Here is a 24,841-nt window from a genome sequence, read left to right on the forward strand (position 1 = left end):
ATATATTGCAACATGCTGGAAAAAAAAGAAGAAGAAGAAGTAATAAGTCCGTAACCTTGCAACCAACAAGGTTCTATTGGTCTGATGCGTTGATTATAACAACAAACTTGAGCAGCTCCTGGTAAGATTATAGCTGATTACTAGAATTAAGGACTTATGAGTGGGTGGTTATGGTTACGTGTAGGTGGAGAAGGTAATGCATGGGTGGCCACGTTTATTAGTTAATGGTAAAAACAAAGACATATCATTATGTGGAGATTTCTCTGCCGTCATACAGTGAATCAGTCAAACATTCTATTGATCTCATTTTTAAATTGTCTGCAAACTTATATCCTCCGAATATTTCTACTCTCTTTCCAATTTCATTATCGATATTGTGATATGTTTGCTGAAATGGATCTAGTTTTTAAATCACGGTCAGAAACATTTGAGGAAATTTGTAGTTTTATTATTATCATTATATTTTTTCATGCGTCACTATATTACACGTTACAAGGAAGATAGGTTCCTGAGTTCGTACCGATAACAGCTGGACACACCTACGTGAGACAGACGGATGATCTGGATGTTGGTTCCAGAAATTATTATCATTGTCAAAGACATAATTGCGTGATAAGCCGGAGGTAGAAAAGTCGACAGTTGATGCCGTTGATTGACGATGCAAGTTGGAAAGAAATGCATTATATACATGTAACTTTCTATGAAAGAGGTTCAAGTTTTTTTTCTAATTTTGTTGTGTTTACCAAGCGTCAATTTTAGGATATTCAATGTGCTAGCTTAGTTTTGAATACGTTCCTTACAATGAAACGTATTCCTCACCATAAGAGGAAAACAATTCTGGATATGATTAGATTAGATTTAATGGTGTAGACAAAGACCAAAAGCAATGGGATCAATAATAGGAGTGTCTTCTGTTAAATCATTTGTGTTACGCTTTGCAGCCCTGGCAGCTTTTTACAGTATTATTTTTATTGTTGAATTTAACAACCTTGGCATACATTCTTCCATGTTACGCACTTACTTATCCACAACTTTATGTAGGCAAGTCAAAAGGCACTTTTATGCAAATCGCAACCTTGTTGGAGGTCATCTGATAACGATCTGTTGTCTCTGTAAAAGGACAGAGAGGAAAGGAATTGACTGTTAATGCTCACAGACCTGAGAAGTCGAAACAAAAATATGAAGATTTTTCTAGCGATCGTGTTATATTGCTGCTTAAGTAAGTCTTTTTTACATTATAATTACTATCATTCATCAGATTCTTCAGGTTGTTGGTATAGTTTTGTTAATTGATTTTTGCATATCACGACCAGTTATGGACTTGTGTGTGCCGTTTAGCTGAATACACCTCAGAATACACCTTATTACTGGTCATTTGTCTGAAGGTGTGAAAATGTAGCCATCCTCTATCTGTATTACTAAATTGAGAACTGTACAAATCATTTGATCATATGCAATTTTCAGGCCAAAACACTTTTTTTTTTTTGGAAAAATGAATTTAAAAAATGTCAAAAGCCACAGTTTGAAATGGTTCTGATCCGTGATTTCTCATCTGTCTAAGCCATATTTTGGCACAGTGGTAACGTACCCGCCTTTAACCTCGGCGGCAGAGAATCGATTCCCCGATCGGACTGAAAAGGTATGGGGTCACCTGTCAAACGTGGGTGTTTCTGTAAAATAAAGTTTACATTTCAAGCCATCCTTTATTATGAGGATGAAACCGAAACTATTAGCATACACTGAAAAGCTGTAATTCTACCTTGCCATTACAAAGAATGGGTCCTCAATTTTAAAGTTTAGTCTACGTCATATTACAATACCGTATCTATCTTCAATGTTATATTCAGATTTGTTAACGTCACAAATTGAATAATTGCTTTTTCAATGTTTTGTTGAACAGTGAAAAGAGGGATGACATGATTAACGTTGAGCTCGCTTTATGTTCTCTAATTAACAGCTAATTGTTAGACAAATAGCTATCGAGTTGTTCTTGTATATTTGCCATATTTCATTATTGCTGTTGATAATGGTGTTTTCTCGACGAAGTCTTACTTGACTATTTCTACCATTACAGGTATTGGGTGTGCTGCTGTACATATATCATGCTTCGGGAAATTGTGTCATAGCCATGAATCGGTATATCTCAAACTTCAATATCCTATAATGCCCTATATATCAACTTTACATATAAATGGTTGTTTATTATATCTCATTCCAATTATTTTGAAATGTGTATTTTATGCATAACATAAGAGTATTGATAAATCTATCAAATCAACTTCTTATAAGCGTTACGGCAGCATGTAATAAACTTAATTTTAGATGTGAAAGATGTCACGTGATCCTTGCTATGGTCTTTTTATTCTTATACATACAAAAAAAAAAAAAAACGTCATGATATTGTAATAAACTGTTCTGTCGTCTGTATGATAAACAGGATTAACAGGATACCATCGTTACACTGATATGTTTTAACTGTCGACAGACATGTATCGTTTACGAGGAACATGGCAGCCTTAAGGGATACTGTGAAGAGCGGGAGGTTAGTGACGACCAATTCCTTATATGTATGATATTATCCCCACTTATGTAACACAACGAGTTTCAGCATTGGATAACTTAATGTTTTAAAATCCCAAAATCAAATCCCAGTAGTGGATCCGTATTGTTTTGTGAAAATGCAGCCTTTAGTAAATACGTATCTTACATGGAATGTATTTTTTGCTAAAATGTTAGTAATGGGTATTACATTGGAACATTGGCGATAACATACTCTGTTACAATATTTTTTTTTTTTTTTTTTGAAGCATTGCAATCATCTTTGGAGTTGTAACGATACCCATGGCCCCGGCCACGGCCGTGGACATGAAGAATGTTGCTGTGCGTCCCAGCAGTGTGTCGACAGCTTCAGCACTGGTACTGGTTAGTATATTCATAAAAAATGTTTTAGAATTTCTGCTTGTATATATTTTTGTGAATGAAATACAATACGCCAGAGTCGGTACTGACTCGTTATAACAATAAAGATAATGTACCCTTAACATGTTACTCGAACTTTCTTTGTGGATCATGACAGGGGTTCATGATGTCAAGATTGAAAGTGTTCGATAGCGAAATACCTGCATCGTTCCATACTTCAATGCGAACTGCCAAAGCATGCTTAAAAAACCTAATTTACTGTCATATCTTACGTTGGCAGAAAAAAATACCCGATTGTCTGCCACTAAAACAAATGCTGAACGATGTGTATATTTCATTTTTTTTTTTAAAGAAAATGACATGTTTATTTTTTATTATTCTATTCTATTATGATGCTTTATCGGATGTTTGTATTGTTTGAATGTGTTGCATATCATGAAATATGTATGTGTTGTTTTAATATGTCATATATCATTAAATATGTATCTGCTGCTTTAACATGTTAAAGATCATTAAATATGTATCTGCTGCTTTAACATGTTAAAGATCATTAAATATGTATCTGCTGCTTTAACATGTTAAAGATCATTAAATATGTATCTGCTGCTTTAACATGTTAAAGATCATTAAATATGTATGTTATGTTTTATGTGATACATTAAATATGTATGTGTTGTTTTAATTTGTCATACATTATTAAATATGTATGTTTTTTAATGTGTTATACATAATTAAATATGCATAATTTGTTTGAATGTGTTATATTTAAATAGATACACTATGTTGTGATTTGTTATACATCCTAATGGAACATACATAAGGTACCTATAGAGTTAAATTAATACAATTTTTAAAATGTTTAATTCAAATAAACTCAAATTGATATTGGAAATTATACAGTCTCTTGAAATTTTTAACTGATCCTGCATTTTACTGTGACAGACTGAAAACATATCAAAGAGAATATTTTACTTTAACAAAAGTCATTCCTCATTATTTATTAGTTTCAAATTGCAGATTAGATATCTCCAGAGGGTTGCATATATATATAACCCCCAGGAATATATATATACAGTATATATTGTGACCTAAAAATATGGTGACATATTAAGTGATTGCATTGTTATGTCAGAGAAGACTTTCACTGAAACAGGTAACCAACGGAAATGGATCAGGTAACTATCTCAGGTAACTATCTCAGGGAGAGTATCTTATCCAGTGAATTAGTTACAACTATTAGTAGGTGTCACGATCTTGACTGGGTCAGGCATAGGTCAATTTATCAGAAACTAGTCCCTCAGTTTGAGCAGCATGTATAAACATCTAAATAAAAGCCATAGTTCAAAATAAGCATCCGTCTGTCACAGAAAAATGTTAACTTTGATGTATTTTCAGTTTAATTGCTTTTTTCTTCTTCTTCTTAATTCGTTATTTATTATTTTATAATAGGATCTGCCATTGTATGACCTCGTATATGTTATGAAAATAATGTCAATGTGTATATGGCATTATGGTCAGGAACAAAAAGTCATTTGAAGGTAATCTTTATTAAAAGTCCCTGCTGTTATTGAAGTAGTTTTTGTGTTATTATGATATGTATAATGATTTTCAAACTGTCGTATAAAATAGATGTGATACATTATGAGTTTTTGATATGTCAGGTAACCTAAAATAGATGTGATAAATTATGAGTTTTTGTCAGTTAACCTTATTGGATACGTTGTGAACTAAGGTATCAAAGGTCAAAGACTAGCTTAACAATAGGCCATCTTTTTCTGTCTTTCTCTTTATCATGATGGTATAGTGTAGGCACGGAACCGCGAATAAGATGTCGAATACTAGAAGAGAATGACTCTGCTTGTACTTAAGGTATAATAATCCAATACAATTTTAATTGTTTGTTTCATGTCAAAACTTTTATATTCACAAACTTTAAAATACTACTTAAGATTATTTTTCGTTCTGCCGTCGTTGAGGTATATATTTAGACTGCGCCATCATTTTAATGGGTTTTATCAGAAGTGCTATTGCGTGAAGGAAAACACGGAAGTAAATGACACATCTAATCGACAATTTGAATCATTAACCCAGCTCTAAGTGTTTCCACAAATTTTACAAATATCATGGTTACTTCGAAGATCATACTTTAGACCTGTATAGTCACTAAACAGTCATTGGAGTTAATAAAGACGTGTCCGCATCAAGTATGATGTAGCATTGTATATAATATATTGTTATTTCAATCTTATTCATGTTAAGCCACTACATTACATTTTCAATTACAGAAGTGCTTATAAAGTAGAATCGACTTTAATATAATATTAACCATGTATGCCTAATTACGATTAGAACTGCATCATACAGGTGCTACCCCCACTGAACTACTATAACCATCTGCTTTGTCAACAATATATATATTGTTCAGATATACAATGTATCTCCGAAGGTCACACATGTCTATTAGGTAGGTTGGTCTCTCTACGTTCGAAAAGTTGACGTCTTGACTTTGACCATCTCAGAGGAAGTTTAAAATCGTGACAACTAGAGAACTAAGAAATGGAATACTTGACCCTGCCCTTGGCGACGTCATCTGTGAGAATAAATGTCTTATCAGCAGGACCAATATAGGTCAATATGTTTACTAGATTACCGGTATCCTAGGTCAGTTTGGCCAAGGTGAATTGCTGAACTCTTCTGAATGCGTCATATCATATTGGAGGAGAGACAATCCTAAACTTTCTAACATTCACTTTGTCCTCTGCTGGCATGTATGTGTTAGCTTTATCAAAAAACGGGAAGCTGTTCCTTTATTTATTGATTACGTGTAAGGCGAGTGAGTTATAAAAGAAAGATGAATGAAACTCAAATATTTTGGTAGTCTATAATGAAATATAATATATCGCAAATAAAATAGGTTCGTCCTCATCTTGTGAGTCAAATGCAGACATTGTTTATGTTTGTTACACAAGTTTCCCGGTGTAATGTGTACTAGGCCAATTAGTTATGCCTTCTGCTTCAATTTTCTTTAGATGTTTTTTATCTGTATGAAGAACACATTTGTAATTAAAAAAATATTGACTTTGAATACTTTTATGGACGATACAATTACAAATATCGCTTGTAAATTAGAAAGATATTTTATTTTTTGCACTTGTTTTGATAATTAGAATATTTGAACTTCTATTTATAGAAATATTATCATTATCATTTGTATAACATTTATTTTGTATCTAAATTATTATGGTTTTGTGTATGATGTCTTTTACTGAAATATCCTCTGATGTTCTACGTGATATTCCAATGGCAGGCCTTACTCTATTGGTCTTTTTTGTCTGCTACAATTCGAATACGTCCGCATTGTCATATGAAGAAATATCATGCAAGAAGATTAAATCAATTTATTTTTTTCCTTTGATGAAAGGTAGTTTTTTTAGAATCTCTTTTAGTAAGATCTTGTATATGTTAACTACCAGTTTTATAGTTTTATCTTAGATATGCGGTAATACTGAATTCAGTATCATCAAACACCGCTGGGTTTTTTTTTAAATGACTACGAATACATGTCATGCATTTAATACCAATATACATACCTTAGAAAGACGAAACAGCGGTATGATATCCCTAGTCTTACAGACTCTTGAAGACGAAACAGCGGTATGATATCCCTAGTCTTACAGACTCTTGAAGACGAAACAGCGGTATGATATCCCTAGCCTTCCAGACTCTAGAAAGACGAAACAGCGGTATGATATCCCTAGTCTTACAGACTCTTGAAAGACGAAACAGCGGTATGATATCCCTAGCCTTACAGAACCTGATATCCCTAGCATTACAGACCTTAGAAAGACGAAACAGCGGTATGATATCCCTAGCATTACAGAACTTAGAAAGACGAAACAGCGGTATGATATCCCTAGCCTTACAGAACTTGATATCCCTAGCATTACAGAACTTAGAAAGACGAAACAGCGGTATGATATCCCTAGCCTTACAGAACTTGATATCCCTAGCATTACAGAACTTAGAAAGACGAAACAGCGGTATGATATCCCTAGCATTACAGACCTTAGAAAGACGAAGCAGTATGGTATTCAGAGCCTCACTGACGAGTTCTAAACAGACAAAACAGATGTATGATTAATTATTTTCATCTACTGTATCTAATTTTTTTAAAGGTTCCAATTATTGTATGTCCATTTTTATAATGTTGAAGGTACGATGGCAGCGAGTTTGAACTGTTTCGGACATCAATGTGACGCACACAGATCGGTAATTTCTATTCATCACACATTTACAAGCAGCACAACAAATGATTTTTTGTTCAGAGGATATGTTCCATGTTTCCTTCAAAATAAGATAATATACATATGCATCGCCGATTACATATTCAGAAAAGTGATATTGAAGTTAAAAAAGCTGTGGTTGTTCAATACAAGAATAACTAGTAGGATTAGTATGCTATTGCCTTTAGCCATATCATGAATTCTTGTCATAAGAAGGCAACGCCTTTCTGAGCTTGTAGTTAGTATGTTTTGTTTATACGATTTCCATTGATATTCAAGCCTTGCTTAAATATTTGTTGTTTACAGACCTGTCTCGTGAACATGGATCACGAGATGAACGGACGATGTGAGGATGACCACGTTAGTACAATATTCCTTACTATTCATATAGTCAAGATATCCACGTGTACGAGTCATTGTATTATTGTTTCAAGATATGAATATAGTCTTCTTTACTAGTCGGATCACACTTCCATTTCCTCACTTAACATTTTCTTCACAGAAAATATATGTCATAATAAGATAATTCAGCTTGGTTCGTATTACATGTGTCTATTTCATTGTGATTCGTCATTTTAACAACGGTACATGGCTTTTAGAACTTTTCGTAATGAGTATCCAAATATCGCTACACTTTTTGTCGGTTGGATCGTTCATGATAAAGATTCGAATACAATGACAAGCTGAATTATTTCCTACACCCATTCAATTATTTACGTTGTATAGATCTTCTATTTCAATATAGGTATGCAGAGACCATGATACATGCACTGCCAGCAGCCAGCATTTGCATGGACCCCACCACGAATGCTGCTGTAGAGACCAAACTTGTATTGACAACTTAAAAGGTTGGTATAGATACAGTCCTCTATTAACTGGGAACTATTTTTTTATATGTTAAAACACTTTGAAATGAAGGACTTACTACCATAATAAATAAGTCAAATTTTACTCCAGGATAGGTTGCAACTTTTATGATTTCATTTTATTTTTATTTCTTTTAGTACTGTGTACTAATATGTACTACTAAATATACTACTGTATGTAATACTATGTAATAATGAATGTACTACTGTGTGTACTATTATATGTACTACTGTATGTACAACTATATTTACTACTATCTACTACAGTATGTACTAATATGTACTAGTGTATATACCACTGTATGTATTACTATGTACTTCTGTTTACAACTATGTAATACTAAGTTCTACTGGGTGTACTAGAGTATGTTATAATATGGTCTTATAAGAACTTTTTTGTTAACGTTTGATATAATGTTATTTAAGCCAATATTATATTTTCTATAATGAAGCTGCCCAGTCTTTGTTGCCACATTTGACCTGCTTTGGACACCATTGCGATTCATTTAAATCGGTAATTATTGTATTTTGGCTTTTCTCTTTAAAAACGTTTTATTTGTCTGAACTGAAGGCTTCAGGTCAATATATGTTTCAAATATCACCTCAACCTTACCATCATGGTTTTACTTTGATCGATACCGTTAGCTACTATACTCTCTTTGCTCTTGAACTTTTTTGATGGAATAAGTTAGGAATTTAGATTATTTCGAGAATGATTTTGATATGGATATATAAATGTATATTATATATTATAATGTTGTGTTATTTACAGAGTTGTATTGTCACAAAGGGACACGAATTGACCGGCAGGTGTGAGCCCGCAGAGGTTGATATATCTTTATAGACTATTCAGTGTTCATATTGTCATGAACACTTACTCATACTTTGTAACCTGGTATTTCATATACAAGTTTAATATTCGTAGCCAAGCACAACATAATCATAATCACGTTAAACACAATAATGACGCAACATTGCCTTACGATGTGGTCTGTAAGATAGTCAATATATTGTCATGGAATGTTTTTAATGTTATGCGATACAAGAATATCGTTTTTGTTACGTTTTCTTTTTAATTATTATTAAAGTTTTGGACTTGGTGTCTATATATACATATGCACCTATTTGTTTATTCAATAATCGTTAATCAATATGTGATTGGATATAGATATATACGTAAGCTTTAAGCATGAACGTGATACATTTATCAAAACTACAGTGATGATCATTAATGACGATCTCCATTCAAAACAATCCTGTAACCAATTTAATATTTTCAAGCAATGTCATCACCATACAAAATGCACCGCAGCGCATCATGGCCATGAACACGAGTGTTGCTGCACGGATCAGCACTGTATTGACAGTTTGACCAGTGGTTAGTATTGTTTATGTTTGTGATTAGTGGTTAGTATTGTTTATGTATGTGATTAGTGATTAGTAGTGTTTATGTTTGTGATTAGTGATTAGTATTGTTTATGTTTGTGATTAGTGATTAGTATTGTTTATGTTTGTGATTGGTGATTAGTATTGTTTATGTATGTGATTGGTGGTTAGTAGTGTTTATGTTTGTGATTAGTGATTAGTATTGTTTTTGTTTGTGATTGGTGATTAGTATTGTTTATGTTTGTGCTTCGTGCTTCGTCTTGTTTCTGTTTGTGCTTGGTGCTTCGTCTTGTTTCTGTTTGTGCTCCTTCGTTCGTCTTGTTTCTGTTTCTGCTTCGTGCTTCGTCTTGTTTCTGTTTAGTGCTTGGTGCTTCGTCTTGTTTCTGTTTGTGCTTCGTGGTTCGTCTTGTTTCTGTTTGTGCTTGGTGCTTCGTCTTGTTTCTGTTTGTGCTCCTTCGTTCGTCTTGTTTCTGTTTCTGCTTCGTGCTTCGCATTGTTTATGTTTGTGATTAGTGATTAGTATTGTTTATGTTTCTGATTAGTGATTAGTATTGTTTATGTTTGTGATTAGTGGTTAGTAGTTTTTGTTTGTGATTAGTGATTTGTTTTCGTTATGATTGTGATTAGTGATTAGTATTGTTTATGTTTGTGATTGGTGATTAGCATTGTTTATGTTTGTGATTAGTGATTTGTTTTCTTTATGTTTGTGATTGGTGATTAGCATTGTTTATGTTTGTGATTAGTGGTTAGTATTGTTTTTGTTTGTGATTAGTGATTTGTTTTCTTTATGATTGTGATTAGTGATTAGTATTGTTTATGTTTGTGATTAGTGATTAGTATTGTTTATGTTTTTGAGTAGTGATTTGTTTTGTTTATGTTCATGGTGGCAAGCATCGTTTTACTTCTCATTTCTAGTTGTGTTGATGAGCTAGTTAACAGTGATTAGTATTTTCAGGCTCCTGATTAGTGGGTATTATTGTTGAGGCTTTTCATTTGTGATTAGATTAAATGGGACTTCTGATTGGTGGTTTTGTTTGTTTTAGGCGCCGCAACAGTGTTAATTATTGTTCAGATTTCTTATTAGTGGTTATTATTGTTCAGGTTTTTTTTATTAGTGGTTATTATTGTTCAGATTTCTTATTAGTGGTTATTATTGTTCAGATTTCTTATTAGTGGTTATTATTGTTCAGGTTTCTGATTGGTGGTTATCTTTGTTCGCGTTTCTAATTGGTGGTTATCATTGTTCGCGTTTCTGATTGGTGATCAGTGCTGTTTAGGCTTCTGACTGGTAGTAAGTATTCTTCAATGCTTATGATGGGGGTCGTTATTCATGTTCTGCTAAGGCTTCTGAGAAATAATTAGTATTGCTTGGACTTCTAAGCAGTAATAAATGTTGTTTAGGCTTCTTAGTAGCTAATCCAATATTTTACACAATGTTTATTTATAACTTATCAATTTATTTTTTAGTACAATGTATAATAAGGACACAGGTATTAACTCTTGATATTGCTGTTTTACATCAACAGGTACATCAGCTCAACAATCTTCGTTGGCTTGTGGCCGCCACATCTGTAATAAGGACGGTGACAGACCGGTAACTCATACATGTTTGTCTTAATCCAAAACATTATTAACTAATTTATAAGCATTGTCTGAAACGATTTATCCCCAGTATTGAGGCCAATTGTTACGGCACGTTGCGAATTGCCTGTGTTCCGATAATGTTTTTTCTTAATTTGATTATTGTATTTGATAACGGTGTTAGGGTGGCATAATGGTAACACGCTCGTCCTTTTATTTCAATTTTAACAAATTTTACTTACATAAGAGCTAAGTCAGTAGGATTAGACATCAGACATAATCTATCTTAGTCTTCTCCTTAAGGTGACAACAGGTGGTAATACAAATACATATATACACAATGCTATTATAGTTTGATTTAGAGAATGTTACCCTCTGAATTAAACAGACTTGTTCAATGTTCTTTATGGTAGTAACTCTTCCTCTACGGGAACTTCATTTGAGATATTTAATAGACTATCACGTTATCAGTGAAAAATACAAGACAATAAACATTTCTATAACATAAACTGCTGTGCATAACTATTTAGTGATGTTTAAAGTGTCATCCCCAACAGATACAGGCCAAAACAGTCCATATGCATAACACACTCGCCATACACGGATAGGGACAAAAAGCCAACAAATAGATTTACAATTGTTTAAGTTAGTGTACATCAGCTTTTATAAATAATATGATAATTCCTTAATCAATTTGAAATAGTTACTTATTGATGGTTATATCAGAAAGATAATTATATCTAAGCTGTTCTCTGCCAATTCCGTTCCGTAGGGTATAAAACAAGTAAAATGAGTAAATTAACAACATCAATGAAATAACATGCAGACGTGTCTACCCTATAAAATATCCCAGGTAGATATACTGCTGTATCATCATAATCCACCAGGGGATTAAGCTCAGTAGATAGCAGAAAATATGCTTATAACATGCCAAAGAAAAAAACGTAGGAGGCCGGGGATTAATTCCCCGACGGTATGTAAAGAATGTCACCTGTCCGACCACGCTATCTACGGGTACTTCAGTACTTCGTAATTGTCGTTAAATGAATTAAGATTGTATTGAATAGTGAATGTATCAATTGAGGTATCATAGTAATGTTGATTTGTTTTTAACCACAGTACTGTAGGCTCTATCACGAGGAAGGTCACCTCTATGGAGAATGTGTCGAAGAAAGGGTAAGCAATACTACCACATATACGACGAATCATGTAAATCAGAACTTATTTTTACAAATCAAAACAAACGGCAAGAACTTAATATCAGATGAAAAATAACACCCTTTAACAGATAATCCACTGGACGATTGAGTAATTCATACTACTTTCTCTGAAGTAAATACTTTTATCACATTGTGACTTTTTGTCCAAGAATTTTTGATATTTATACTATGATTTTACATGGAATCGCAAATGTAACATGTATCGTTCCTAGTTGTTTTATTAGTGGTGAATATTGTGATAACTGTTCTCAGCAATGTTTGGATCGCCACCATAAGCTGTGTTCAGTTGTACACGACACATACGGACACGGGTGCTGCTGTCAACACGACACCTGCATATCGACGATGACAGGTAGATAAACAACATATACTTGTAAATCACTGCTACATTGGTGCAATGGAACAGAACTGTCTGTAATTTGCTAAACCGTTGATTGCATGTAAGTATGTGTATAGTAATAGACAATAATTTGGCCTGATATGAAACAATCACGTTGATTACCTTTACCTGGAAATGCAAATAGATGTTGTTTAAAATATATTGTAAACATGATACATCGTATTTCATTTATCAAACATGCCCTTATTATACCTCTGAACAAAGCAATACTTTTGAGGGTGGAAAGTTCAACAGCTGAATTTGAGGTAAAAGCTTCTAAATCTAAAAAAGACTCAAACTATACACAGTTTAACTATTTGTCTTAAACAGTCTTCTTACTATATACAGAAGTCTCATTGAAGTTATATTCTTCATAACAGCCATTTGCATTTCAATGTCCAGACAACGTCAATGTATACACGTTGCGATAACGAGTGTTGTCGAAGAAGCGGGAATCGTTTACCATCGCGAAACGCCTGATCATTTTTTTGTGATGGATGAAAGTCTGACAATTATCTTGCGTATTCTCATCACTTTAAGCAGTTAGTATACAATGAAAATGTTGTAAATGTCTCTGCCTTCAAGGTATACATCACGCTAACAGCACTGCCACGTCTAGCAACAATGTCACGAGTAACAACAATGGCATATTTGTCAATGGCCTGAAATGTTCCCAGTGTAGTGATGTTGGAAGCAACACTTGTGTTCACGACCATTTAACATGTGGTGCCAATGAAGTATGTAAGATAAAAGAAAGCCTTCAGGGAGCAGTGTCTACAGAGTGCAAGTCAGTAAGTAATGATACATTACATTACAGATATGAGGTGAGAATCAGTATCATGTTTAACATCACACGTTATCTATTCATCATCCATTTTTATACGTGTTTACCTCTATATTCCAACTGTCGAGTTTTTTTTAGATAAAACGGAATCAACCCGAAAACAAACCACATTTCAAAATGTTTTTTAAGTCTCTTACACAAGAGAGAAGTAGAACGTTACTTATAATAGATAGAACTCTCTAAGACAAGTCAAATTGCTAGATCACCCATAGCAATAACAACTGTATGCCTGCTTTCTATAAATTCTGGTTTGCTGTATGAATATGTGTTCACTCGAGGCTTTACATGTTTCCCAACGCCTGAGCGGAACAGGCTGTCGTTGAAAAGATATACAATTCTCCCAAAAGCAAGCACAGTCAATACTTTATTACTTAAACGATAGCACAAGATGAAAATACAGAACAAAAATGCTTATGTAACTAATACCACACTGACGAGTATTCAGTTTGTTAAATATTATTTATTGTCCTGTTAGAGACCTAAAACAATATAATAAAATACGATTACACTCTTACTAACATTCCTCTCACACACATTATCTTACAATTGATCATAAATAGATAAAATATGTTAGAGGAAAATAAGAGTGACTTACCAGGGATCCTGCGAGTGTTAACGATTACATGTCTGTTTACCTGGGCAGGTATCGCAAGAGTGATACCTGTACAGGTGAATGTTGGACAGGTGGCGGGAAAAGAAGAATGGGATGGTTTAGCCAATCGCACGCTCACATGCTCACGATACATGTATTACTACATCTACCGGTGACCCCATGACCTGAATATATAATATATACCCAGGTTACACTTATTCCTAAAATATTGGCCATTTTACATGTATAGACATGTCCATAAAGACAATGCTAACCTTAACCATTACCATGAACTTAATTATTCATTTTGTTTTAACAATCTTACTCCTCAGATTTTGCAGTGTGCCAGAGACAAAATCGAAGATGCCAGACACCCGACACAACCACACACCCTTTGCTGTGCAACTGATAACTGTACATCTAATGCTGTTCATAACAGCTCACAAGGCACGTACTCACACCTATGACAAAGTTATCTCCCCTCATTAACAGGAGTTTGTATCGGACACACATAGGGACAAAGCGAAGCCTCTATTTGAATATTTTCGATAAATAAAATCAATCGATTATTTCATTTTCAATAATATATAATAAAACCTGTTTGATTGCTCTAATGCAGCACTTAAAGATTACTCTTCCTGTATTTTAAGGTCATCTGACATGTCCTATGTGTAACAACCAATTCCTAGGGGATTGCCATGGTGACCATTTGTGTTCTGTTGGAGAAACATGCATGTTTGAGGCTAAGAACGGAATGTTGTCGACAAAATGTGTGAGTTAACTGATTAATGCAATAACATTTGGTATCCATTGAAAATCGGCGGAGTTATGTCAAACTGATTACTTATACAATCTTATAGACATAACAGTGTTTGATTCGTTCCTATAATCTATGTCCATAAATTAGTCCGTATGTCAGTATGTCTAATAGAAATTCGAGAGAATATTTGTCGTAATATTTTATTGAATTATGATATAATTTCTAAAATAGTCTCCAATAGTGTAGGTGTGACAATGGATGATAAGAGGTAGATATACAGTGGTCTACCTGGAGAACGGGACTACCGGCAAACTTATTTTAGTCATAACTACTATATTTAGACACGTATGTTTATGCAATTCATCGGAATTTTGTAGTATGTGCTTCCCTCACACGGAACTTTTATACATTGACTCAACATAACCTCAGGATATCCGTTAATCAGAAATTATTGTAATGACTCAATATTGTCCCGGAATTTTACTCATACTGTCACCGGTAAAAGACAAAAAATCTTTGATATGATATTGTCTCCACAGTCGCCGAATTGTCACCAGCAGGGTTCGACAGTTGTCTGTTGCAGTGATAACTACTGTGTCGGTAGTACAATCAAACAATTAAACCAAGGTAACGTGTCATATTTATATAACAATAGAAATAAGAAAAACGATACATGTACTTGCTTTGTTTGTGAGAATAGCAACATAATGTTGATATGGTATTTATATGGTTATAGGACCATGGTGTAGGTTTATATGGTATTGATATGGTTATAGGACCATGGTGTAGAAGATTTTCCTCTCAATTCTTTCAATTCGTGAGTAATGAGATATTAGAATGATGTATTTGTTCAACGTATCTTTAAGAAACATTTTGCGAGAAGAAGAGTTTACTTCTCCGTAATAATATATCGTGGGCTGATGCTTGAAAGGAGAGCGTTCTGACAAGTGGTTGTTTTTACTGTCTGTTATAGCTTCATTTGTGTGTCCCCGATGTACTGACAGCTCCGAGGACAACTGTCTCGCTAACACGATAACATGTATTGGAAACAATGAGGTACGTAATTGTATAGTTACACATTAATTAACTGAGTTCAATATGACAAGAATCAAGTGTTATTGTTGTATTCCTGTATACCTTCGCTAATATTTCGTGGCAAGAACGTGTGGCGAGTATTAACTTTCATTCGCGAACCAACCCCTTAAACGCTTTTTTTAATAGGTCTATCAATGTTTTTATTTGTACATTCGCTTATATTATATACTATATGGAAAGTATTACCATAATCCATTCCCCGATCGTTCGCACGTTGTAAGGCAAGGGTCATTGCCCGACCAAGTTGGGTTTCCCTGGGCACTCCAGTATCCTCCTAAAGTAATACCCTTCGTGCGCTTTAATACGGACCAACAAGCATGATTAATATAAGTTGATATACATAAAGTTTACATTTGCTACTTTAATTAAGTGTACAGATATTTTTTTCTATAATATTTAATAACCACAAATATAGCGAGTGAATTTAAATCCTCAGCGCATATTACAATTTTCACGGGACGTTGTGCACTTTTTTTTGTACACCGCACAATCTGGTATATCATCAACCATTTTGCCTCAAACAGTATTTTGTTAAATGATATTTTAATATCACAATGTATGTTAAAGACCTTTTATTTAAGTACAACCCGATAGCAGGTAAAAGCACCGAACATTTTACGCTGTCCAATACTGGATAATGGATAGTTTAACGTCGGCATTCTTCTGTATGGTTATTATTCACATTTATTTTCAATTCAGGGATGTTCTGTCAAAGAGACAAATAAAGGGTTTACTGTAGGATGTAGCAGTAGCATGCAGGTGAGTCAGCTCTATTGAAGCAACCCTTGTTTTTAAACATTTCTATTGTATATTAAAGGTTTATGATTATACGATAGACGTTCAAAAATAACGAACGTTTGATTTCTAAACATTTATTTCGTATATTGATTTCGTTCATACATTTCTATTATATATCAATGGTTAATACGTATACGACAGACGTTCATAGATAACGAATAATTGTTTTCTAAACATTTCTATTATATATTAGAGGTTTATACAACAGGCATTAAAACGTGACGAACGTTTTTTGTTGGTTTTCTTTCTTTCTTTTTTTTTAATTTTATATTTCTATTGTATATCAATGGTTTATAATTAATTATACGACAGACATTCAAAAGTGACGAACGTTTTAATATATATATATTTCTATTGTATATTAATGGTTTATAAGAACACGGCAGTTAAAAGTAACAAAAGTTTGTTTTTAAACGAATTATCTATGTTGATAGGATTGTACAGCAATCGCAAACAAAAACAGTGGCGTGTGTTCTACGTCATCACCTCTCGATAATACAACGGCGTGTCAAACCTGCTGCCAGAAAAATGACATAGACTGTATAAGGCAGGCGTTTAGACAAAGTGTTGGTGAGTTGGTATATCAAGCCCACAGCTACAAATACTCATCAGTTTCACTCAGTAGTTTTATCATTCTGTAACTTTCGTTCCAGCGATGAGTCATTACCTAGAACTTCATGTATATTACACTGCATACTAGTTCCTATGTGGTTAATGTGTTTGGTGTAGTGATCTCCAGTATATACTATACGTTGTGTATGGCAGAGAATGAAACAAGGATAACATATTAATATTTATTTGACTTAAAGTCTGTCCTGTAGCTGTCCTTGGATTTATGACGAAAATAAATAAATAAATCAACAAATAAATGATCCCCAATTTCAGTATCTTTCTATGCTTAAGTCTAAAATCTTTTTTGTTGAAGTCCAAACAAAGAAGGATTCATATTTCCTTGTGTACGAGGAATGATCGATATGTTGCCAGTCTCGTATTGAAGGATGTACTAAAGGAAGTTCTTTTTTACGTTCTCTGACTTTTTACAATTTTGCAACCCCCGAAACGGTCAATAATGTTCATGATATTGTTATGACTTACAGAGAGTCATAGAAAGATATATAGCCAGTACAGTTTGCATTTTACACAAAAGTGTATATTCCATTCTGACTGAGGACCTTACAATGGCCCGATGGGTACCAAGACTTCTGACAGTTCAAGAACTTAAAAAGACAAGAAGCACACTAGGCCACACTATCGCGTGCTAATCTTAAATTGATTGAGCATCAATCAGCCTTATTCACCTGACCTCGCTTAATAAGACTTTCATCTATCTGCAAAACTGAAAACAGCTCTTTTAGGGCGGTGATGACGTCATACATACAGTAGATGTCTTTCTGAAACGCCATGAAATAGAGTTCTATAAAAGTGGTATTGAGGCCCTTAAACGCCGCTGGCAAGTTTATAGATACTGAAGGGGATTATGTTGAAAAATAATACAATATGTCCGATAAAATTAAAATCCTTCAATATGAGGCTCACAACACATCAATCAGCCCTCGTATATATGTTTTGTAAATTCATATTTTGCCTTAGACACAGCAACCACACCGGCGCCTCCGGTTCCAACCACAGCTCCCAAAGTCACAACGACGCAGAAAGGTATACCTCAAACAATGATTACTCAATTATCACTTTGAACTTTTACGTTCATATCCGTTTGTATATATGTCGTGTTCATATTTTGGCTTCGTTTTACAAGTTAGGGATAGAAGCTTGATTTAGAAGTTATCTTGTTTTGGTATTTTTTGTGTGTTCAGATATGACTACTGTTGCGCATTCAACACAAGATCCATCAATGTTGGATACTACTGCAGTTCAGCAATCATCACAGCCATCAATAGGTAAAAAAATATGAAAAATACATATCGAAATGTTTAATATGACAACCAAATAAGAGATTATATATTAATTAGCGTGTTGTACATTTTGAAAAAGTCATAACGTGTTTCGTTGTGCATTACTCAATACATTTACAATGTACCTAATGGAAATCAAGTATTTGATACAGGGTGTTTCATGCTATGATACAGGATATATGTACTTGACAAATATGAAATAAAAAAATTACAGCATTTTTATATCACTCTGTAACATAACGTACTCGACAAAGTAAAAGAAACTGACTCTTCCGGAACACCTATTATTCTCCTTTGTTTAAGAAGCTTTTGTGGAAACCTCTGCTTGTTTACACGTTTTGTTACATCCTTGAATTATGGTTTGATTCACGTCATTTAGTCATGATATTGATGTTAACCGATCTTTGTTTAGTTAAGACAACCATTGCGCCTACAATGCATGGTCCATCAATGTTGGATACTACCACAGTTCGGCAAACACCACAGCCAACACCAGGTAAAACAACAGTAGTAGTGTTTGTAAAATCACCGGAAGTGAAACATTTAGTCAAATAATAGGTTACTAGAGCTTCAAATATTTCACTCGGAAAAAAGCGGGCTCGCAAGGAGAGCTGGTCAATTTATCAAACAAAGCTCAATAGGACTTCCATCGCCTGACATGAAGATATCATTTTGATTGTGCTGTGGTTCTGTAGCCATACTAGGATTTTCCCATCTGGTAACCTATTTGTAGTAGAAAAACCAACCTCATACATAACTGTCTTATTCAACGTTAATTAGTGAATTAAATTATGTGTTTGTTTTTTCTGGTCTTAAAGTTAAGCCCACCCACAGCTATAAATAGAAAAATAGTTTTTCGTTATTTCTTTAGTTTCATAATGTACTGATTTTTACTGAAATCGCCTTCAAGTTGACATAACAGTCAAATGTACATTATTCTCTTTTCAAACATTTAAATGATTGGATTTGTATTTAACGAGAGATATGGGAGCATCATTATCATAAAATGAAAGAAATCGTTTGTAAAAAGGGTAAGACGTTCACCATAGCACTGTATATCTACTTTTAGGTTGCCCTCCGTTTGACCTATCTTGTCCATCAGGATGCGCGACATATGACGTAAAGTTGTGCCCTATTTGTGATCGGAGGTCAATTAAGTGTGGCGGTGTGTACGTTTTAAACAGTTTTCAGTGTTTATCGCCATGCAATTGACAATTATCACCACTATAAATGGTCATGCTGATAAATCACTATTCAAATCGTTACAATTTTAGGTGCGCACATGCATCTAAATATTTGCAAGCTCGAATCAACATCTACCAGTCTGATGAAATTATAGGTACATAATGTTCCAGAACCAACTTATATAAATTTCTCTCCAAATATAATGTTTATCCCAAGGGCTCCCTCTCTACATTTTTATGAATCATTCTATTAGTGGGTACCTAGGAAATCACTTTCATATACATGTTTTCGATAAATCTGTCCAGTGCATGAAATTAACCAGTTTTGAAGGGGTATTGTATTAATGCACGCATATTTCAAAGTTAAGGAGAGTGTCAAAGAGTTTTTGAACCTAGTTCACAGCATAAAGCAGCTCTATAAATATTCTACAAAGAAAAGATGGACACCCATGTTAACCCTCCTTGACATAACGTATAAACTTTTGAATCTCTGCAGATTTCCATACAGGTGTCTAATCACTGACGCAGTTTGCTGATGACAAGAACACGTATTGTGCTATTGTATTCTGATAATTTTTTACCGTTGTTTTCTCTCTCGAAGTAATACTACAGTTTTGTGTAGATACACTTTATTTGTTATTTCGCTATAACCTGTTATAACACAATTTAATTGATACCACCATCTACAATAACGTTATATGTTGTGTATCCTAGGCGGCTTTTCTTCCACAAGGGCACCTGTAGTTACATCAACACCGATGGCTCCAACACCAAAAGGTATTTAATAGCAGAAATATGTGTTAGGTGGAATTTAACAAGTCCTCTAAATCTTGGAATTTTTGGGTCGACTTAAACAAGTCGTGAAGCCAAGCTACTTCTAATGGGATTCGCCGTTTGCACACTTCTTGTTAAGATGTCGTTAATGCTCTAGTTGGTCTGAAGAGTTGCTGGAGAGGTCTTATCCATGCTTTTGTCGATAGGCCGATTTTACTTCATTCTAATAATGCAGCGTTATATATTATTCCTATGCTCTCGTGGTAAAAGTGTAAAAATGAAAAAGAAGCATCTGACCAATCGCTTAAACAATCATTACACGAAACTCTGAAAGAAGCCTCTAGCATTAGTCCATGTCTTAGTTATGATAAATCTTAAAAACATTGAATATATCCCGTTGATACATGTTATCGCATCCATGTCAATTAAGTTTGTCTTCATATTGATATTATATGAAAAAAATATTTAATTTAGTGTGCGCTGATAAGGACCCTGCTAACTGCCAAACCATGCATGCAGCCCTGTGCACAGCCAACGACACGAACATTCACCATTTGGCTGTCGTTACCTGTGCTAAATCATGTGGCTTTTGTGATGAGTACTTACGTACGTAACAAACTCAATTATCTACCATAAAATGTGAAATAAGTATGAATAATGTTACACGATTTGTTTCTTTCAAAAACTTACATTCATATTAATGTTAAGAGACATTTGGAAACATGACAGGTAAAATTCGAGTAAATAAATTTAGTCTTCCAAAATATATTCTTTTGCAATGAATTAAGAAATAACAGTTATGTTTTATCTTATCGTGTGCTCATCAACTCATGTACATAAAAATGATTATGTTGTACAGAATTAGACACAACAACCACACCGGCGCCTCCGGTTCCAACCACAACACCCAAGGTCACAACGACACAGAAAGGTATACCTCAAATATTGATTACTCCATTATCACTTTGAACTTTTACGTTGAGTCTAATGAAAGAATTTTTCATAGGTTGCCTCCCTAATGCCATGTTCTTACACAGTGTTTTGCGACAATTATGAGTACAATCAGTTGAAAATTGATTCGCCGTTTTGCTCACCTAACTAACCCGAAACCATCCCAGGGCAATATCAGTCAGTTCGGAGTTGGGCGGTGATCATCCTGACCTAACTCATCTGAAAACCATCCCACGGTTAATAGCATTCAGTTGAGAGTTGTGTAGTGGTTGTCTTCACCTGAATTATTCGAAACTTCCCCACGGTAATATCAATCAGCTGAGGGTTGTGTAGTGGTTGTCTTGACCTGACTTATCCAAAACTTCCCCGCGGTAATAAAAAAATATACTTAACTTATCCGTATTTTCCCCCAGGTAATATAGATTATTTGGGGGTTGTGCGGTAGTTATCCTGACCAAACTAATCTGAAACTCCCCCCATGATGATACAAAATATTTGAGGGTTGTGCGGTGTCCTTGCCTGATCAATCCAGAATTTCCCCACGGTAATACGAATCGGTTGAAACTTGTGCGGTGGTTTTCCCACCCTGACTTATTAGGAGTTGTGTAGTGGCTGTCCTGACCTAACTAATATAAACTTCCCCATGGTAATACCAATCAGTTGAGAGTTGTGTAGTGGCTGTCCTGACCTAACTAATTGGAAACTTCCCCATGGTAATACCAATCAGTTGAGAGTTGTGTAGTGGCTGCCCTGACCTAACTAATTGGAAACTTCCCCATGGTAATACCAATCAGTTGAGAGTTGTGTAGTGTCTGCCCTGACCTAACTAATTCGAAACTTCCCCATGGTAATAACAATCAGTTGAGAGTTGTGCGGTGGTTGTGCAGACCTAACTAATCCGAAACGTCCCCATGGTAATACCAATCAGTTGAGAGTTGTATAGTGGCTGCCCTGACCTAACTAATTCGAAACTTCCCCATGGTAATAACAATCAGTTGAGAGTTGTGCGGTGGTTGTGCAGACCTAACTAATCCGAAACTTCCCCATGGTAATACCAATCAGTTGAGAGTTGCGCGGTGGTTGTCCTGACCTTACTCCATGTTTGTGATAGTAGTACTAGAAACTTTAATAAAAATGAAATCTTGGGATTACGCACATTTCGAGTATTTCTTGGAGTCTCCTTGAATGATTGGCATTGTCTCAATGTCCAAGAATCATGTAACTTAATGTATCACATACGTTACCTATATACCAAATCATCACAAAACGACATTTAAAAGTATATATCTATATAACTAGAAGTCCCATTTAGACCTTTCCAATATACATACATTACAGCTGAAATTTTGTCAGACATGTGATGAATTCAAAATAAAATCAAATATTCAAAATATGTGATTTTTATTTCTACATGTTTGTTCTATTGCAGTGTGTATTGATACCGACCCCGATAGCTGTGTACGTATGCAGGGAGCGTTATGTCCAACAACAGATCCAAACCTTCATCATATGGCCGTAGTTACCTGCGCTAAGACCTGCGACTTTTGTGACGAGTTTATGCTTGTGTAATATACGGTTTAATAAAAACACTTCATGTTTTAATTAGTTTTCATTTTAATTTTGGTATATGATTTAGTTCCCATCGTACCATGAATTTGTATGTGTGTGTGCGTGCGTTCGTGCGGGTCTGTGTGGGCGTCTGTGTTTGCGTGCGTACGTCTGTGTTTTTACCCGTAGGGAGTGGATCGTCGGTATGAAACCGCTTTTATTTACACACACACACATATATATATATTATGATATGTGTTTGTGTGTTTGTGTGCGTGCATATGAGTCTGTCTATGCATGCGAATAAGAAGTGGACAAGGGATGATTAGATATTTGTTATAGATGCTCTGCTGCACCGATATACCAATACTATGTCAAGTTCACGTAACAGCTCCATTGCAATATAATAACATAATCAACTATCATTTATTGCTTATACCTAACATAATCAACTATCGTTTATTGCTTATACCTAACATAATCAACTATCGTTTATTACTAATACCTAACATAATCAACTATCATTTATTACTAATACCTAACATAATCAACTATCATTTATTACTAATACCTAACATAATCAACTATCATTTATTGCTAATACCTAACATAATCAACTATCATTTATTGCTAATACCTAACATAATCAACTATCATTTATTACTAATACCTAACATAATCAACTATCATTTATTGCTAATACCTAACATAATCAACTATCGTTTATTACTAATACCTAACATAATCAAATATCGTTTATTACTAATACCTAACATAATCAAATATCGTTTATTACTAATACCTAACATAATCAAATATCGTTTATTACTAATACCTAACATACTCAACTATCGTTTATTACTAATACCTAACATAATCAACTATCATTTATTACTAATACCTAACATAATCAACTATCATTTATTACTAATACCTAACATAATCAACTATCATTTATTACTAATACCTAACATAATCAACTATCATTTATTGCTAATACCTAACATAATCAACTATCATTTATTACTAATACCTAACATAATCAACTATCATTTATTACTAATACCTAACATAATCAACTATCATTTATTGCTAATACCTAACATAATCAACTATCGTTTATTACTAATACCTAACATAATCAAATATCGTTTATTACTAATACCTAACATAATCAAATATCGTTTATTACTAATACCTAACATAATCAAATATCGTTTATTACTAATACCTAACATAATCAACTATCATTTATTACTAATACCTAACATAATCAACTATCATTTATTACTAATACCTAACATAATCAACTATCATTTATTGCTAATACCTAACATAATCAACTATCATTTATTGCTAATACCTAACATAATCAACTATCGTTTATTACTAATACCTAACATAATCAAATATCGTTTATTACTAATACCTAACATAATCAAATATCGTTTATTACTAATACCTAACATAATCAAATATCGTTTATTACTAATACCTAACATAATCAAATATCGTTTATTACTAATACCTAACATAATCAAATATCGTTTATTACATACAAGTCGTCCAGTAACGTTTTGTCATAATACCTGAACAACGTCTTCGAATTAAATACAGATTCCTGATATTTTGAGATTGGAAAAAATTTGACAGGGTTTTTTTTTTAATTTTATTTTACTGTCATAGACTATCGGTAAAATGAACAAAATATAATTTTATGTATATTTGATTTTATCTAATGGATTCTT

General features: G+C 33.9%; 1 protein-coding gene across 2 annotated transcripts; it reads left to right on the forward strand.

The window, feature by feature from the left end:
* The first annotated feature begins 1,115 nt into the window (after positions 1-1,115).
* LOC117315169 lies at positions 1,116-23,147 on the forward strand. 2 transcript variants are annotated; one of them, XM_033869316.1, is made up of 28 exons: positions 1,116-1,219; positions 2,075-2,136; positions 2,486-2,542; positions 2,808-2,922; positions 7,133-7,188; positions 7,509-7,562; positions 7,948-8,050; positions 8,521-8,582; positions 8,841-8,894; positions 9,350-9,446; positions 10,981-11,048; positions 12,155-12,211; positions 12,508-12,607; positions 13,220-13,425; positions 14,403-14,517; positions 14,721-14,842; positions 15,370-15,457; positions 15,804-15,886; positions 16,625-16,684; positions 17,158-17,293; positions 18,314-18,379; positions 18,538-18,621; positions 19,049-19,132; positions 19,706-19,801; positions 20,535-20,597; positions 21,069-21,200; positions 21,454-21,525; positions 22,975-23,147. In XM_033869316.1, exons 1-28 carry the CDS (start codon positions 1,147-1,149, stop codon positions 23,112-23,114), a joined length of 2,505 nt encoding a protein of 834 aa, XP_033725207.1. In that variant the 5' UTR covers positions 1,116-1,146; the 3' UTR covers positions 23,115-23,147. The 2 variants fall into 2 exon arrangements, with proteins under 2 accessions (XP_033725207.1, XP_033725214.1); XM_033869323.1 differs by lacking the exon at positions 19,706-19,801.
* Positions 23,148-24,841: the final 1,694 nt, after the last annotated feature.

Source organism: Pecten maximus, chromosome 2 (genome assembly GCF_902652985.1).
Source record: "Pecten maximus chromosome 2, xPecMax1.1, whole genome shotgun sequence".
Lineage (NCBI taxonomy): Eukaryota > Metazoa > Mollusca > Bivalvia > Pectinida > Pectinidae > Pecten > Pecten maximus.

Coding starts and splice junctions, on each gene's coding strand:
- LOC117315169 (XM_033869316.1), top strand. CDS start 1,147: ATGCTCACAGACCTGAGAAGTCGAAACAAAAATATGAAGATTTTTCTA. Junction 15,887..16,624: donor CATGTATTGGAAACAATGAG/GTACGTAATTGT, acceptor TTTTCAATTCAG/GGATGTTCTGTCAAAGAGAC. Junction 16,685..17,157: donor GATGTAGCAGTAGCATGCAG/GTGAGTCAGCTC, acceptor CTATGTTGATAG/GATTGTACAGCAATCGCAAA.